Consider the following 17,965-nt stretch of genomic DNA (forward strand, 5'->3'; position numbering starts at 1 on the left):
AAGCCTACCACTGTAGTGTCATCTGCAAACTTGATGATTGAGTTGGATGCGTGCATGGCCACGCAGTCGTGGGCCCAGCTATATTACTGTGATTATGGATGAATACTTTTGGGTGGACCTGGGGTGTACCAACTTATACTGTTTGTGTTTGCATCTGTGTATCTCCAACACCATAATTTGAAGTGAAATTGTTGTCATGACCAATGTTTGTTTTGATAGTAATGGCTGTTTATTTTTTACGTTTGAGATGTTGTTATGGGTGTTCTAACTTGCTCAATGGTTGAGATTTCTCTCCGGTGTCAGCTAATAGGGACAACCTCAAATGTAAATCTGTTCTTGTTTCGTAATGACAGTAATAATTTGTAGTAATTACTGTTACCCGCTGAGCGCTTTGTTGATTATTTTCATCCCTGGACTGGATATTAGTGTAAGATAACATTAATATGCTCCCTTTAAATATTGTCTGACTCCTCTACCTCCCATTGGCTCCTCTCTCCTTCTGGTCCTCTCAACAGGTGTAACAGGCCTGGTGCAGATAGATGAAAATGGGGACAGAGAGACAGACTTCGCTTTCTGGGACATGACTGACACCAACACCAGTGTTTTCCAGGTACTGAATACACACACACACATCTCTCTCTCTTGCTCTTTCTCTCTCTCTCTCCCTCTCTCTCTCATACACTAAGGCTCCTCATCTCTTTCATTCTGCAAGTGCTCATAAAGCTGCTTGCCTGTGTACACAGTCTCTGTGTGTTTTGGAGATTGGAGAATAAAACTAGATGTACTCCAGAGGCATTAACATTTTGAAGAAAAGATGTCTACAGTTCATAGAAAGACCTCCATGTCTCCATTACCACTACAATATACCATCTGCTCAGGGTGAGGGTAAATGGGGCAACAACTATATTTAGCTATAGCATACAGTATTAACAAACCCTATTTCAGCTTACATATGATAATTTAATATGTAATTTCATCCACCCAGTGCCAATGTGTTTGTCTTATGTAATGACAGAATGATAAATATTAATTGGTGGCAAGCCACTGAGGTTAATGACCAACTGATCCAGTGAGATCAAGAGTGTGTACATGTACATGTGTGGATGGGCGAGTACGTACGTGCGTGTGTGTTTATGTGTATGTGCGTGTGTGAACAGGGAGAGAGAGTGGATGTTTTTCACCCAGTGTCAAGTCTCTGGGCTGATTAGAGGCTCATTGAAAGTCGTCTCCCATTATCACCCTATGCGTTGCATTGAGAATAATGTGTCAATCTTGCCAGCCTGCCATCTCACTGTCTAAGAGGATGTCACGACTTCTGCCGAAGTCGGTCCCTCTCCTTGTTCGGGCGGCGTTCGGCGGTCGACGTCACTGGTCTTTTAGCCATCGCCGATCCACTTTTCATTTTCCATTTGTTTTGTCTTTGTTTTCTACACACCTGGTTTCTATTCCCCAATTACATGTTCATTATTTAACCCTCTGTTTCCCACATGTTAGTGTGCGTGTTTATTGATTGTTCATGGCAGTACTTGTCGACTGGTTATGTTTGCCGGGTTATGTATTTACGCCCGTTATTTTTGAGTGACCGGTATTTCTCCGCACTTTGAGTATTGTCTGTATACTGGTGCTGTCGTGGAATTAAATACCTCATTTCTGCTCTCCTGCGCCTGATTCACTGCACCAGTTAACCACCGCCTGACAGAGGACCACAATGGAAATAAGCCTTCTGGCTTTATTCTGTTTTTATCCTCTAAAATGTTTAGTTATGTAATGTTGTCTCAGGCTGGAACAGCCTACTGCTTTAAATGATCTAATAAATCAAATCAATCAATGTGTGGTATGTTATTTGTCTAAAACATTAGACATGTAATAGTAAGTTATACTGTGTTCCTTGCCAGATTGTGTCCGTGTACAACGGCTCTCAGAAGAAGCTGAGGGCCTTGCCTGGGATGGACATCCAGTGGCCAGGGGGCGCTGCTCCTTTAGATGTGCCCGTCTGTGGCTTTAAGAATGACAACCCAGCCTGCCTTGCACGTCAGTGGACTCCGTCTGTCTCTCACTCACTTTTGTATATACTACCCCTATAAAATGTCTATGTTTGCATGACGTAGCAGAATTTATACTAGTCATAATCAGTCAAAACAGCTTACGATGACTGACTTTACACTGTCATGCAGTGGCTGTATTGAAGGAAAACGGGACCATAAAAATGTTTCCCCTGTCTCTTTTTCCAGGAACCATCACAATCCACCAGATGGTAACAATTGTGGTGTTCTTCATCATTATCATCATCCTCACCATTACTGTCTTCATATACAGGTGAGTGTAGACAGGCCAGTTCAATCAGCAAGTAAGCACAAGGCCTAGAATCTACAGGAAGAGTTTTATGTCATTACATTTATAGCATTGTTCACATGTCTAAAAGAGCAATCTATCATCTCTCTCTTACACACACACACACACACACACACACACACACACACACACACAGGAAGCTGAAGCTTGAAAATGAGCTGGTGGCTCAGCTGTGGAGGGTCTCCTGGGAGGATATTCAGATGAGCAACATGGAGAAAGTGCTGCGAAGCGCAGGCAGCAAGCTCACTCTGTCCCTGGTGAGTCCACACTCACACGCACGCTTGCAACAACACACACATTTCACAATAGACACAGTCTTGCACAAAACTGACCCCATCCCACCTTTCGCTTTATTTACAGAGGGGCTCCAACTACGGCTCCCTATTAACGGGAGATGGAAACTTTCAGGTGTTTGCCAAGACAGGCTATTACAAGGTAAGTTTGTGTGCGTATGAAATAAAGTAACCTTTTAATGTGGATTGAATGCATAATGTTTTCTCTGTCTTTCAGGCGAACATTGTGGCCATCAAATACATCAACAGAAAACGCATTGAGCTCACCAGAAACGTGCTGTTTGAACTGAAACATGTGAGTCCTCATGAGGTTGTAGTGTGACGTGTGTATACTCCAGAATGCATATGTGCATCAGAGAATAGCGCTGTCCCTAAATGTGTAAGTCACATGGTGTCCTCCTTTCCTTCCCTCCCCAGATGCGTGATATTCAGAATGAGCACCTGACCCGCTTCATCGGAGCCTGCATCGACCCCCCCAACATCTGCATCATCACAGAGTACTGTCCTCGGGGTAGCCTACAGGTAGCCACCCCTCACCACAACTCCACTATAAGATGGTCCACTGACCCAATTCAAGTCTTTAGGAAACATTTTTCTTGTCTAAATGCTGTGTGTGTGTGTGTGTGTGTGTGTGTGTGTGTGTGTACGCACACATGTGCGTGCATGGTTGTGTGTGTGTGTGTGTGTACGCATGTGCGTGCATCGGTGTGTGTTTCATCCTTCAGGACATCATGGAAAATGAGAGCATCACACTGGATTGGATGTTCAGATACTCGTTAATCAATGACATTGTCAAGGTAACCACTGCTCTACACACTCCTGCTTATCTTTCCATGTGTCAACTTCAATTGACTTGAGGAAACACATTTGCATCATTCAACAAGTGAACGTCCATATGCTTTGCCAAACATTTTTTGACTAAAGCTCAAAATGAAAAACTAATTTATCTCTAATCTCTCCTTTTGACTATCTCTTCTCTTTCTATATTTTACCCTCTATCCCTACCTCCCTCCCCTTCTCCTATCCAGGGCATGGCTTTCCTCCACAACAGTGTCATCGTCTCCCACGGCAACTTGAAGTCGTCCAACTGCGTGGTGGATAACCGCTTTGTGCTGAAGATCACCGACTACGGCCTGTCCAGCTTCCGCACCGAGAGCAACACAGACGACGCCCATGCTTACTATGCCCGTGAGTCACCTGGCTCTGCAGGACATTTCCCTTTAGACACAGATTTAGGATCAGCTTACCCTGATCAAATCCTTAAGAGGGTGAAATACGAAACTGACCTTAGATCAGTGTCTGTAGGCAAATGAATTATACTTTTAGTCAATTTGTCTATCTATGTTTGTAGGGAAGCTGTGGATGGCCCCAGAGCTGCTGAGGTTGGAGAGTCCCCCTCCATGTGGCACCCAGAAGGGGGACGTCTACAGCTTTGGCATCATTCTCCAGGAGGTGGCGCTACGCCACGGAGCCTTCTATCTGGAGGGAGAGCCGCTCAGCCCCAAAGGTAACACACACACATACACTCTCTCTTTCTACATAACAGACATTTGGGACTGATTTGATCCTATGTAGCAACATTTGAAATTGTATTTTTTGCATTGGATAAAAGTAGAGACTCAGAGCTAGAAAATTGTATATAATACATTGCAATTGAGGAACAATGGGAAAGTAATTCTGCTTTGAAAGTTTATAAACTTGTACTTTTGAGAAAAGGACTCTTGAATGTCTTGGTACACCTACTAGAGAGCTCTTCTTTGTCTACACCCATTCAGCATCATTCACAACCTCTTAAGCCTTAGCCCCACCCATCTCTTTAAGGATTCACATGTGAGTCCATGTGCTAAACAGTGACTAACTAAGTAAGAACACAGCAATAATCCCAACCCATACTACTAGCAATACAAACTGATTGTCATAACTAGCCACCATGCATGAATCTCCAGGTAGCTAAAGCTAACCAACTAGGTTCAATGTTAGCTAGCTAGCTAACATTAGGTTATAACTAGCAATGCAAATAGATTTCTGAGATACAAATAATATTACAACACAGACCATACAGGTAACGTTAGCTAGTGAGCCAGCCAGCTAATGTTAGCTAGCTAGCTAACAGTACACACTAATTTAAAATTAAAATTACTTTCTGACTAAATTAGAAATGAGAGTCAGCATGGCATGATCATCCCCCAGAAAGTGGAGAGCAGTAGCAACACTTCTGCAGTTCTTCATGATATCTTTCAAAAAAGCTGTGGTAGAAAGGATTACCTACACATACTAAGCAGCTCATGTTATACACAGAAGCATGCTACATGGCAGACCAATCTGAACTCATCTCTCGGCATGTCCAAACCATCCATTATCTCAGCCAATCATGGCTAGCTGGAAGGTTCCTGTCTTTTCCCGTGGTTAAACCAACTAGGCTCGTAATTTATTCATATTTACAGATGGCATACAAGTTTGTTATTAAGGCACATGAAAGTTCATTGTTCCAGAAGGCATTTCTGCCAAAAACGAATTTTGATAAAAAATTCAAATGTTTACGTTCAAATGCCTCTCCTGTGAAGTAGTGACGTGCGACATACTCCTAGTTTCCTGAAACTAGTCACATTTGTGCTCCCATACACTTTTGGTCATAAGCACGCTTATTTGCACATAAACACATATGTATTATAAAAGAAAGAGATAATACCATTGTTGCTGAGTAAATTATACCCCAGATTGTGTCCAAGATAAACAGTGTTTGTATGATTCTTCCATCAAAAGCATGACAAACAAACCTAACAAGCCTCCTTCCCGTCAAGGCTCTGTGGTAAAGACCAGCAAAGGCTGACTGCATTATCGCCGAGGAGCGATAAGGCAATTAGAGCAACTCAAAACAAAAGCTGTTATTCTGCACATTGCACCCGCAAGTCTGTTTACTTAGAAAAAGCTCTGTAGAAAACACAAACCTATCAAAAAACATATAACAGCTCCAGTGACTCAACAAAGCTACAGTATGTCGTTACATTTTACTCCATGTGAACTGTATTCTTTATATTTCAAGGTTCCTCCTTGACTCTACTCACAAAAAAACATGACATCAAATTCAACAAATGGAGTGTAGACCCCCAAATATTGACACAACCAAATGGTGATTTCAGACCTACTGACTAATATGCCACAAAATGGAGACATGGAACAGTTTTGCAATTGCAACCATTTGGCAATTTAAACTAGGGAAAGTTCATGAAATTGTCGAACACGCTCCCAAAAGTGACAGATTTTTTTCCTCATTTTCTATTTTCTCACTCAGCCCCTCTTGCACCCCACTTACCCTGAAGAGCCTACTCTAATGATATGGAGGACGAGAGCTAATGTACCTCTCTGCTTTGTACTAAGGATAGTTAAGCCCACGCATACACTTGTAGGGACAAACACACAGTCACATGCTTTATATAACACACAAACATATTATAATTGTTTACCTTCCACTGTACTGTTTTCTGTGTCTCTGGCTTGGAGTAAAGCAACACAATTTTAATAAAACATCAGATTGTAAGTACATGGCTGCAAACAAGATATTTTCAGTCAGGATTTCTGATTAAATTGTAGTTAGGACAGATTGTAGTTCCCAAACTATCTTCCTTCTTTAGAAAATTGAAAAAGAAAGATAAGATTGGATTTCTTGCTATACAGATCAGCAATAACAGCCGTTGTGCTCCAAGTCAAGTCTCCATCACAACGTGTTGAGGAGAAAACCTTGCTGCACCCATGTCTGCCAACCACCACTGCTCAGTGAATTCATTTTTTTCCTAAACCATAATTGCATGAAATTGTGCAAAATTGAAGAAGATTGAACATGATTGTGGTCGATTGCAAGAGTGGTGTACTGAGAGGAGCAAATGTTTGTATTTGAACATCAGAGTGTAACATTTTGTACTGGGAGACAGCAGCTGTTGTGTGACAGAAAAACAATGAACTGAATTAGAACCAGAGCATGCCATTTATGCCACTGAAACCACTTTATGGTCTTAACTCAATCAGGCTGCATGGACTGCTGTTGGGTGTGTGTGTGTGTGTGTGTGTGTGTGTGTGTGTGTGTGGTGTGTGTGTGTCTGTGTGTCTGTGTGTGTGTGTGTGTGTGTGTGTGTGTGTGTGTGTGTGTGTGCGTGCGTGCTTAACGTTTTTCTGAGTGAGGGCAGAAATAGGGGAAGAGGGTGAGAAATGATGAAAGTGTGAACGAGAGGATAGAATAAATTGGGAGGGAGAGATAATGGAAAGATTGTGAAAGCATAGATATGAACACAATGGAAAGGAAAATGGACTGGAATCTCTGGGAAGATGAAAGCAGAAGGAATGACACTAGATAGAATATATTACATGTCACCATCTATAGGAATGCTTTACAGTGTAGAAAACATTAAGCATACCTTCCTAATATTGAGTTGCACCCCCGGCCCCCCCCCCCCCCACACACACACACTTTTGCCCTCAGAACAGCCTCAATTTGTCGGGGCATGGACTCTACAAGGTGTCGAAAGTATTCCACAGGGATGCTGCCCATGTTGACTCCAATTCTTCCCACAGTTGTGTAACGTTGGCTGGATGTCTTTTGGGTGGTGTACCATTCTTGATACACATGGGAAACTGTTGAGCGTGAAAAACCCAGTAATGTTGCAATTCTTGACACAAACCGGTGCTCCTGGCACCTACTACCATACCCCGTTCAAAGGCACTAAAATATTTTGTCTTGCCCATTCATCCTCTGAATGGCACACATACACAATCCATGTCTCATTTGTTTCAAGGCTTAAAAATCCTTCTTTAACATTTCTCCTCCCCTTCATCTATACTGATTGAAGTGGATTCAACAAGTGACATTAATAAGGGATTCACCAGATCCGTCCATGTCATGGAAAGAGCGTAATGTTTTGTACACTCCCCCTTCTTTCTCTAGAAATCATGGACCGGGTGGCTCTGGGTGAGTGGCCGTGCCTGCGGCCTGCTGTCAACCCTCAGATCCACAGCCAGGAGCTGGGCCAACTCATGCAGCGCTGCTGGGCAGAGGAGCCCACTGAAAGGCCCGAGTTCAACCACATCAAACTGCTGCTACGCAAACAGAACAGGTGGGTGTAGGGGGGTGGAAGTGGGGAGAGTTTGTGTTCCATGATGTCATTCATGTCTGTGCGTCTCCACTCCAAAAAATGGGTATGACTAGAGTACCAGTCAAAAGTTATTTATTTTTACTCTTTTCTACATTGTAGAAGAATAGCAAAGACATCAAAACTATCAAATAACACATATGGAATCATGTAGTAACCCAAAAAAAGTGTTAAATCAAAATATATTTTATATTTTATATTCTTAAAAGTAGCCACCCTTTGCCTTGTTGACAGCTTTGCACACTTTTGGCATTCTCTCAACCAGCTTCATGAAGAATGCTTTTCCAACAGTCTTGAAGGAGTTCCCACATATGCTGAGCACTTGTTGGCTGCTTTTCCTTCACTCTTCGGTCCAACTCATCCCAAACCATCCCAATTGTGTTGAGATCGGGTGATTGTGGAGGCCAGGTCATCTGATGCAGCACTCTCCTTCTTGATCAAATAGCCCTTACACAGCCTGGAGAGGTCATTGTACTGTTGAAAAACAAATGATAGTCCCACTAAGCGTAAACCAGATGGGATGGCGTATTGCTGCAGAATGTGGTGGCAGCCATGCTGGTTAAGTGTGCCTTGAATTCAAAATAAATTACAGACAGTGTCACCAGCAAAGCACCCCCACATCATCACACCTCCTCCTCCATGCTTCACGGTGGGAGCCACACATGCAGAGATCATCCGTTCACCTACTCTGCGTCTCACAAAGACACGGCGGTTGAAACCAAAAATCTCAAATTTGGACTCATCAGACCAAAGGACAGATTTCCACCAGTGTAATGTTCATTGCTTGTGTTTCTTGGCTCAAGCAAGTCTCTTATTATTATTTGTGCCTTTTAGCAGTGGTTTCTTTGCAGCAATTCGACCATGAAGGCCTGATTCACGCAGTCTCCTCTGAACAGTTGATGTTGAGATGTGTCTGTTACTTGAACTGTGTGAAGCATTTATTTGGGCTGCAATTTCTGAGGCTGGTAACTCTAATGAACTTATCCTCTGCAACACAGGTAACTCTGGGTCTTCCTTTCCTGTGGCGGTCCGCATGAGAGCCTGTTTCATCAGAGCGCTTGATGGTTTTTGCGACTGACCTTCGTGTCTTATAGTAATGATGGATTGTTGTTTCTCTTTGCTTATTTGAGCTGTTCTTGCCATAATATGGACTTGGTATTTTACCAAATAGGGCTATCTTCTGTATACCACCCCTACCTTGTCACAACACAACTGATTGGCTCAAACGCATTAAGAAGGAAAGGAATTCCACAAATGAAATTTTAACAATGGCAGACCTGTTAATTGAAATGCATTCCAGGTGACTACCTCATGAAACTAGTTGAGAGAATGCCAAGAGTGTGCAAAGCTGTCATCAAGGCAAAGGGTGGCTACTTTGAAGAATCTCAAATATAAAATATTTTGATTTTTGATTTGTTTAACACTTTTTTGGTTGCTACATGATTCCATATGTGTTATTTCATAGTTTTGATGTCTTCACTATTATTCTACAATGTAGAAAATAGTAAAAATAAAGAAAAACCTTTGAATGAGTAGGTGTGTCCAAACTTTTTACTGGTACTGTATATATGTGTTTGTGTGCGTGCGTGCGTGTGCGTGTGTGTAGGGAGTGCAGCACTAACATCCTGGATAACCTGCTGTCCCGTATGGAGCAGTATGCTAACAACCTGGAGGAGCTGGTGGAGGAGAGAACCCAGGCCTACCACGAAGAGAAACGCAAGGCTGAGGCCCTGCTCTACCAGATACTACCACAGTGAGTCTGTGCTACACAAACAAACACACACACACACACACACACACACACAGTGCCTAATGTTACTGTCTGTACCTGCAGTTCAGTGGCGGAGCAGCTAAAGAGAGGGGAGACGGTGCAGGCCGAGGCCTTTGATTCAGTCACCATCTACTTCAGTGACATTGTGGGCTTCACAGCCATATCAGCTGAGAGCACACCTATGCAGGTGAGAGAGCACAATCACATTGTGACACGACTCCCACAGGTGTGACAAGTTACAAAGATAGACCATACAAGGGAGGCCTTAGTCAAACCCAACAATTCCCATTCTGCTCTAAAAAATGTTTGCCTCTTTAGGTTGTGACCCTGCTCAATGACCTCTACACCTGTTTCGATGCCATCATTGACAACTTTGATGTTTACAAGGTAACATTATATTTCTCATCAATGTGCAGATGAAGGAAAGGAAAAGAGGAGATGAAGCCTCTATTGAGATCCTCCATTAGGACACACTGACCTCCCTGCCCCTGCTGTCTCTGTGGCGCCCCCAGGTGGAGACCATCGGCGATGCCTACATGGTGGTGTCCGGCCTGCCGGTGAGGAACGGGAAGCTACACGGCCGAGAGATCGCCCGCATGGCCCTGGCTCTGCTCAATGCCGTACGCACCTTCAAAATCCGCCACCGGCCTGACCAGCAGCTCAAACTACGCATCGGCATCCACAGCGGTGAGCGGCACGCGATGGTCACATACTAACAGACACAGTGATGATATACCAATTTCAGTTGTGTGATTGACCAATTCACTCCACTCTATATTCAGGCCCGGTGTGTGCAGGAGTGGTAGGGCTGAAGATGCCACGGTACTGTCTGTTTGGAGACACAGTCAACACCTCTTCACGACTGGAGTCCAATGGTGAAGGTAAGCCACAGAGTAGTCATACAACATGTGGGTTTTAAATCTGGGATTCATGTTCCACAGTTCTGCTGGTTTTCATATCTCTGTGGTAGTTAATTGACTAATTAATGATTGCTCTTCTCTCTCGCACAGCGCTGAAGATCCATGTGTCTGCGGCCACACGTGACGTCCTGCAGGAGTTCAACTGCTTCCAGCTGGAGCTGAGAGGAGACGTGGCGATGAAGGGGAAAGGGAAAATGACCACCTACTGGCTACTGGGAGAGAGCAAGAGCAACGAGTCAACAAGCTAAGGGGACAAGCCAAGGGAAGGAGGGAGGAAGGTCATGAAGGAAGAAGTGGTGGAGGAAAATGTGAGCAAATAATGGGAACCACTGATTGATGTTCTGGAGCAAGTAAACAAATGAAGAGGCCTGGTGAATGAATGAGGTGGGGAGGGGAGGGGGGAGGTATATGCGGAAAAAAAATTGGTTCACAAACAAACCTTTACAGGAGGTTGTGGATATTGCTACCTGGTGGTCACATTATGTAACTGTTTTTTGAATTCATGTCTTTTATGAGTACACAGTATCCCACTGGGCACAGACGTCAGTTCAACGTCTAGTTTTGATTTAAATTTGGTTGAGTTGTCAACTAATTCAACATGAAATCAACATCGGATTCAGAAAAAAAGACGAAATGCCCTTACGTTGATGACTTTTTTGCAAATCCAATCAGTTTTCCACATTGATTCAACATCAGATACATTTTGGGGGTTGAAATGACATGGAAATGATGTTCAAACTTTGGGTCTGGGATTTATCATTTGATTAATTTCCACGGTAGTGTTTGTGATCATGTATCCTCAGACCCCAACCACAATAACTGAGCCTACTCTGGACTTAAAATGACTTGCTTTATATATATATATATATATATATATATATATATATATATATATATATATATATATATATATATTATATTATATATATATATATATATATATATATATATATATATATATTTATATATATATATATTTATATGTGTGTATGTGGGTGTGTGTGTCTAATGTCTCATCGGTGTATATGATTTGTCTGTTTACAGTCATATCAGTCTTATTATTTTGTACAATACAGATGTTGTTTATTTCTCAATAGATTACTTTTCTATTGCCTAAAGGGCAATTCACAGAAATGCACTTAAGATACATCCTCTTACTCTGGTGAAATAAAGTCAAGCGTCCCACTTCTTTGGCACCATATACAGTTTCATTATTCTCACTGAAGTGTACAATTGCCTCTCAATCTGTCTAATCAGATTCAGTGTAATGCATTATTGTTGTTAGTGAAAACATGCAGCTGAGCTTACGTCATACACATTGAAAGGGGCATGACTTTGAACATTACAGGTAACTGCCAAAATAATGGAAACACTTGAGTAAATGGGGAATACAAAGTATATTGAAAGCAGGTGCTTCCACACAGGTGTGGTTCGTGAGTTAATTAAGCAATTAACATCCCATCATGCTTAGGGTCATATATAAAAATGCTGGGCAGGCTATTATTTCGGCTAAGCTCCCCCATAGGATGACAATGCCCCCATCCACAGGGCACGAGTGGTCACTGAATGGTTTGATAAGAATGAAAACGGTGTAAACCATATGTCATGGCCGTCTCAGTCACCAGATCTTGACCCAATTGAATACTTATGGGATATTCTGGTGCGTTTTCCACCACCAACAGCAAAACATCAAATGATGGAATTTCTCATGGAAGAATGGTGTAGCATCCCTACAAAAAGAGTTCCAGACACTTGTAGAATTTATGCCAAGGTAAATTGAAGCTGTTCTGGCACAACGCCCTATTAAGAGACTTTATGATGGTGTTTCCTTTATTTTGGCAGTTACCTGTATTCAACAGTAATTGAAGAAAGGTAACCATTTCTGCTGGAAAGACAGGCTCTTGACAGAGGATAGATAGCTTTATGAAAATTGTGGATTGACAGCTGGACACACACTGGCTCCTGATTTCCTGAATGGATTTGTCTGAACTGCTACTCTGAAAACACCCCTGGAATAAAATGAAGAGGTCACCAGGGAACTCTTAAAAAGGGTACACACTGAGAACCTCTATAACTTTGCAATAACAAACCATGTCGAAAGGACAAAATGAATTCTGGGGTTGATGTGTATAAAGGACTAAATTAATTCTGGGTTAGATGTGTATAAAGTTCCATATTTTGGTTTGGTGTTCACAGTAACTTTTTAGTTTGAGAGTCATGGAGAATGGTATTGTTTTTTTGCGTCTCAAGCCAACAGTGTTCATCTTTTGAAGTGTTGAATAGATCAATACTGTCTGTAAGACCTCATATATCAGCCTGTTGACATGTATTTTCACCATGTTTTTCTGTTTGAATCAGTAAATATGGTGTAAGTGTATTAGTGGCTGTTTAATTTCTGTGTGTCCCTATCAGTGGTGGGGTGTATGTAAGTGTATTCACTATTCAGAGCATGTGTGTGAGAGGAGGGTAAAAAAAAAGCAGCCACCTTTACAAGTCTTTAACAGGTACTTTTTCTCCACCAAACCCTTTAATCACTTACCGAATCTCATTTAAACTATATCTGATCCCCACTTTCACTATTATCAAATATCTTTAGATTACTTCATTAAACCCTCTAATCCAGGGCAGCCTAGAGAAAATGAGCAATACTGTAGTTTAGGGTTCTTTCTCCATGTCTCTCTCCCTCTTTTCTCTTTCTCAGTCAATCATCTCTGACTGACTAATCTCTCTCTCTCTCCCCAAGGATCAAATGTAACCCTTTCCCTTAGATCAGAGCCCAAAGGTGGGTATTAGGATAAGCCTTAAACGGTAACCTGTCATCCATCATAAGGTAATGTAGTCGTTATCTAATGTGGCTTGAAGCCTGTGAAGTATGTGTTTGGTCTCGGTAACATCAAGTGCTTGAGTGAAGAAGACAATATATATAACTGTTTCTATTGTAGCTTTGAAATGTGGTACTACACTTTATTTTACTCTATTTCATTTATCTTGCTTGTTGGTTGATTCATTTCAACTGTCATTTATTGGGGTAAAACTGAAACAGACAAGGTACATTTTTAATGCATTCATTTCTTCTAGTCAAGGGCATGGATAAGTTTTCACAGAAGGAAAATAGTCCATATAGTAGGACAGTATACTGAACATTGTGTTCAAATGTTTGTGAAATGTATCTGGGAAACCTGGACAATGTTGTGGATTGAAAGAACAGCAATGTTATTTCATTTGACCTTAATATCTCATGGCAAATCAAGGGCAATTCTACAAAGTTTGACATTACTTATTATGCCTCTATGGGGGGGTATTTTGAAAACACAGTATAAGTGGAAGGCCCCCCCAACAAAACGATTTCCCCCCCTGGATTTCAACACATTTTGCCATGGGGAAGAGAGAAGAATGTGCAGTTTTATCATGTTACTTTATACGTTTTGTCATGAGTCTGAGAGAAAATGTTGCTGTTTTAAAGCAAATGTTCAACGATTCTACCATTTTGCCATGGAGCAGAGAAAATGATTTGCTGTTTTATAGCTAATCTCATGCTATTCTTCACATTTTTGCCACGACAACGAAGACAAATCGATCTGTACTGAATATTGGGGGCATCCCCCGTGCCAATTTCGCCTATGTGGCACAACAAGAGTCTGATGCCTGGATCCCTGTTCCCAAAATGTTGTCGCTCTGCAGAAAAGGGGCCACTCTTTTCGCCGGCCTGTACATTGCCCGAACTGAAGCCAGGCGGTTCTTGAATAGTCGCTTTATTTGTCCATTCCCCGGGGAACACAGTGACAGAGGTCCGGGATGATCAGTGTCCAGACAGAGATGCTCAGAATGTCGATAGTTTTCTGACTGACGTGAGGCGCAACGGTGAGTTGACGTAGCGTTGTACGAAAAGGAGTGCGCTATCCTCCTTGCGCCAGGGATGTTTAAAAAATCTGATAGAGGGCGTTGGGTCTGATTTTCAGTCGACGAGGGCGTGCTGGCCCGTTGTGTCCCGTTGATCATGCAAGACTGTGTCAAGTCATCTTTAAAAAACAATGACTCCCTTCTTCGGACGCAGGGGCTTTCGCCCAGAGTGAGGAAGCCATATGGCGTTGTGATTTTGGGTAAATGGGGAAGAGACATTGCCGCCCGTGTCGTTGGATCCACCAAATCTTCTCTTGGCATGTACTGATACTCCGGGAGAGGTCCGGCGTGACTCAGTGCTCGACAGAAGACAGATGTGGAGCGCGGCAACAGTGTAATTGTATTGCGACGTGGGTAGACCAGCGCACATCCTTCCCGGTCCCTTGGATTTTGCAGACATCGTGCCTGTCCCAGGGGCGGAATGGTAAACTTTGGGATGCGGTCAGGTGTCATCACCATGTCCTCAAAATATATATTTTTTGTCTTTGCAGCCGTCTGGGTCGGTTGGAGTCGCAGTTGCGTTGACATTTTCGATTTTCCGGAATAGGATCCGATTACTTTTACGCAAATCAACTTTTACGCACACACACTTTTACGCACATCCAGAAGGCGTTATCGAAGCCAGTAGACTTCACTGTTGGCCTGCTGTAGCTTATTGTTTTACACTTGATAATCTTTTGCTATTGATTTAGTGTAAAACTTTAGGACCATATTCGACTGCAGACTAGATATGTAATGAAGGAGTGTCCAATTTCTCGGAGATATGCTTCTGAAGTGACAGATAAAGCAGTGCCCATATATTTAAATTATAGGTAATCACATGCATCATTGGTTCTCAGGAACTATCACCTACTTACTGACGTCAATACGCTGTCTTTTTCAGACAGTCAACAACTGAACTCCTCCCATGGGGTTGGCTAACAGATGCCGTTGCCATACTGAAGTTAACTTTATAAGCACCTCTGTGCATTCAAATCATCAATGACACTGTCATAAACAATTATTATACAATGGCTAAAAGCAGTGGCGGTCAGTGCCGTTTAAGATGAGGGAGGACACATTTTTTTGTTCATGAGCATGGCCTTATTTCTATTACAGCATATTGGATGACTCTCATTCATATTTCATTCACCCAGTAAAATGTAACATCGATAGGTTTAGGCTACTACATGATACTCAAAATGTCCCTATACCCATCATGAGGTTGCTACAACCTAGCCTGTGAATGAAGTTTACAACGTAGGTGCACACAGGTTGAGAGACAAATTTGAGGTGACAGACAGTGACCGCCTTGCACACTCTTGCCTGATATAGAGTGTAATCATTAGTCCAACAGCTGCAAACAATGTTTGTTTATCCCCGTTTTGTTCGATTTGCTTCTGCTTAAACTTTTTTCTCAACAGAATCGGCGGAATGAATAAACCCCTGATCACGCATAAACACAATTCACTCTCATAACAACCACGTTGTATTCCTTCTCTTCCCTTCGCTTGTGGACTTCAATGCACAACACATCAGCTGTATGTGCCCGGGTTACAAAAACCTTTCCAAGACAAACCACTACACAAAGCCTACATCGTTGTCACCATATTAGCTAAAGTAACATCATAGTCAGCATAGCTAATAGAATTAACGTGTTAGTAAACCCACTACAATCATGCAGTAACGTTAGTGTACAGTCAGTAAGCAGTTACACTGGCGGGCCCCGGTGGCAATAAACTTGTAATCCCAAAAGTTTACCTTGACTTGGAAGAGTTCCAGTCTTGTGTTGGAAAGTCATAGTCAGATAGCTAACAAAGCATCCTTCTGTTTGAGCAGGGTGTTTCAGTGGGCTAAACTAGCTAGCTACATTTGCTAGCTAAGTCAGTGAAACTGAAACTGAAAAAAAAATACTCTCTATTTCTCTCTTGCTTCTCCTTCATTTTGGAAGAAATACATTTTTTAACTGTTCAACTATTGTATTTCTCACTCTTTGAGTCAACTACTCGCCACATTTTATACACTGCAGTGCTAGCTGTAGTTTATGCTTTCGGGATGAGATTAATTCTGTGACCCTTTAATTGGGTGGACAACATATCAGTTCATGCTGCAAGAGCTCTGATAGGCTGGAAGACGTCCTCCGGAAGTTGTCATAATTACTGTGTAAGTCTATGGAAAGGGGTGAGAAGCATGAGTTTCCTAGGTTTTGTATTGAAGTCAACATACCCAGAGGAGGACGGAAGCTAGCTATCCTCCAGCTACACCATGGTACCCTCAGAGTGCTGTTGAGGCTACTGTAGACCTTCTTTGCAAAATAGTGTGTTTTAATCAGTTATTTGGTGATGTGATTATATTTAGTATAGTCTTATCTAAAAAGTATAACTTTTTAAATGTTTTACAATTGACATTTTTATGAAATTCACTGAGGAGGAGGGTCCTCCCCTTCCTCCTCTGATGAGCCTCCACTGGCTAAAAGATTGCCAAAACGTTCAACCATTAATTGTGTTGATTTAATGGTTTATAGAGCACAAACAAAACATAACTGGGTTATATCTATTTTGTAGTCACGGAAAATCCCAGACCTAGCTAGGGCACCAGCACTGTGCTGGAACATTGTAAGATTGTGGGAGGTAACCCATCTGTCTAGTGACTCTAGTGATACTAGCTACAGTATTTACAGAAAGAGAGAAATACTTTTTTCTCCTAATATATAGTAGGAGAAATTAAAATATGTGGCTGCAAGTTCCCATGTATACAGTATTAAGAAATTATATAGAAAACATTTTTGTTATGCTTTCAGTCAAGTCAAGCGTTGAAGATTTTATCAGCAGTATAGCTCTAGGATGGTTACATGACTCAATTACATGTCCAAAGGGAAGCTTTCTCTGGCTGTTGTAGCTAAGAATAGTGAATCAAAACACACTGACTGATGACTGTTATGTCACATTTTATTGTGCCAACTTTATATTGTTGCAATCTTTATGTTAAGAACTATTCTTGCGTGCATATGTGTGATCGGCTATGTGACTGGGTGCAAATACATATGAGTAAATATCAATGACTCTCAACTTCTTCTGGCTGGGAGGTATATTGAAGAAGCGTATGAATGAGTTGAGTTCTACTTGTTCCATCTGGCTGGCTGCTCTCTTCTGTCCCCTTCCAGGTGCCTCTAAGGTACAGCTGCTTTCTCCTTTCATCTGGCTGGCTGTTCTCTTTTGCCCCTTGTTGCTTGTCGCCTTATCTGATGTACGGGCAGAGCCCCCTTCACTCTGGCTGGCTGTTGTCTTCAGTCCGCTGCTGCCATGGACGGGTTTTCTCCCCTGTCGCAGCTTGATGAGCTTGAGGATCCATTTAGGCCTCTGCTGCTGGCTCCATTTCTTTTCTAGCTCCTTTCTTTTAATTTCTTTCTTTTTGATATCTTCCAATAATTGTATTTCTTGTTTTTTTATGTTATTCAGCTGCTTCTCTGTCAGGGGGAAGCCAATCATCCTCACGATCATCCTGATTTCATTGCGGTTGCTGGAGTCAACAAGCATGATGGACTCATATAGGACTTTAGCCTTTTGGAACTTTGGGGCGTGGTACAGGTCAGCAGTAGCCCTGTGAGTG

The 17,965-nt window shown here is 42.2% G+C and overlaps 1 protein-coding gene across 2 annotated transcripts in view; it reads left to right on the plus strand.

Moving 5' to 3' along the window:
• The window catches only part of LOC106580330 (atrial natriuretic peptide receptor 1), a 56,084-nt gene extending 44,406 nt beyond the window's left edge, over positions 1–11,678 (plus strand). For both annotated transcript variants that reach the window (XM_014161238.3, XM_014161228.3), the window contains exons 6-22: positions 516–610; positions 1,896–2,031; positions 2,232–2,316; positions 2,489–2,609; positions 2,713–2,787; positions 2,863–2,940; positions 3,063–3,167; positions 3,371–3,442; positions 3,674–3,833; positions 3,997–4,152; positions 7,582–7,750; positions 9,393–9,539; positions 9,621–9,744; positions 9,876–9,944; positions 10,070–10,244; positions 10,340–10,438; positions 10,568–11,678. In XM_014161238.3, coding sequence (XP_014016713.1) covers positions 516–610; positions 1,896–2,031; positions 2,232–2,316; positions 2,489–2,609; positions 2,713–2,787; positions 2,863–2,940; positions 3,063–3,167; positions 3,371–3,442; positions 3,674–3,833; positions 3,997–4,152; positions 7,582–7,750; positions 9,393–9,539; positions 9,621–9,744; positions 9,876–9,944; positions 10,070–10,244; positions 10,340–10,438; positions 10,568–10,725 — 2,024 coding nt within the window. In that variant the 3' untranslated portion in view covers positions 10,726–11,678. The remainder of the gene's footprint in view (positions 1–515; positions 611–1,895; positions 2,032–2,231; positions 2,317–2,488; positions 2,610–2,712; positions 2,788–2,862; positions 2,941–3,062; positions 3,168–3,370; positions 3,443–3,673; positions 3,834–3,996; positions 4,153–7,581; positions 7,751–9,392; positions 9,540–9,620; positions 9,745–9,875; positions 9,945–10,069; positions 10,245–10,339; positions 10,439–10,567) is intronic.
• The last annotated feature ends 6,287 nt before the right edge of the window (positions 11,679–17,965 follow it).

The sequence above is a fragment of the Salmo salar genome, chromosome 02 (genome assembly GCF_965601325.2).
Source record: "Salmo salar chromosome 02, fSalSal1, whole genome shotgun sequence".
In the NCBI taxonomy this organism is placed as follows: Eukaryota; Metazoa; Chordata; class Actinopteri; order Salmoniformes; family Salmonidae; genus Salmo; species Salmo salar.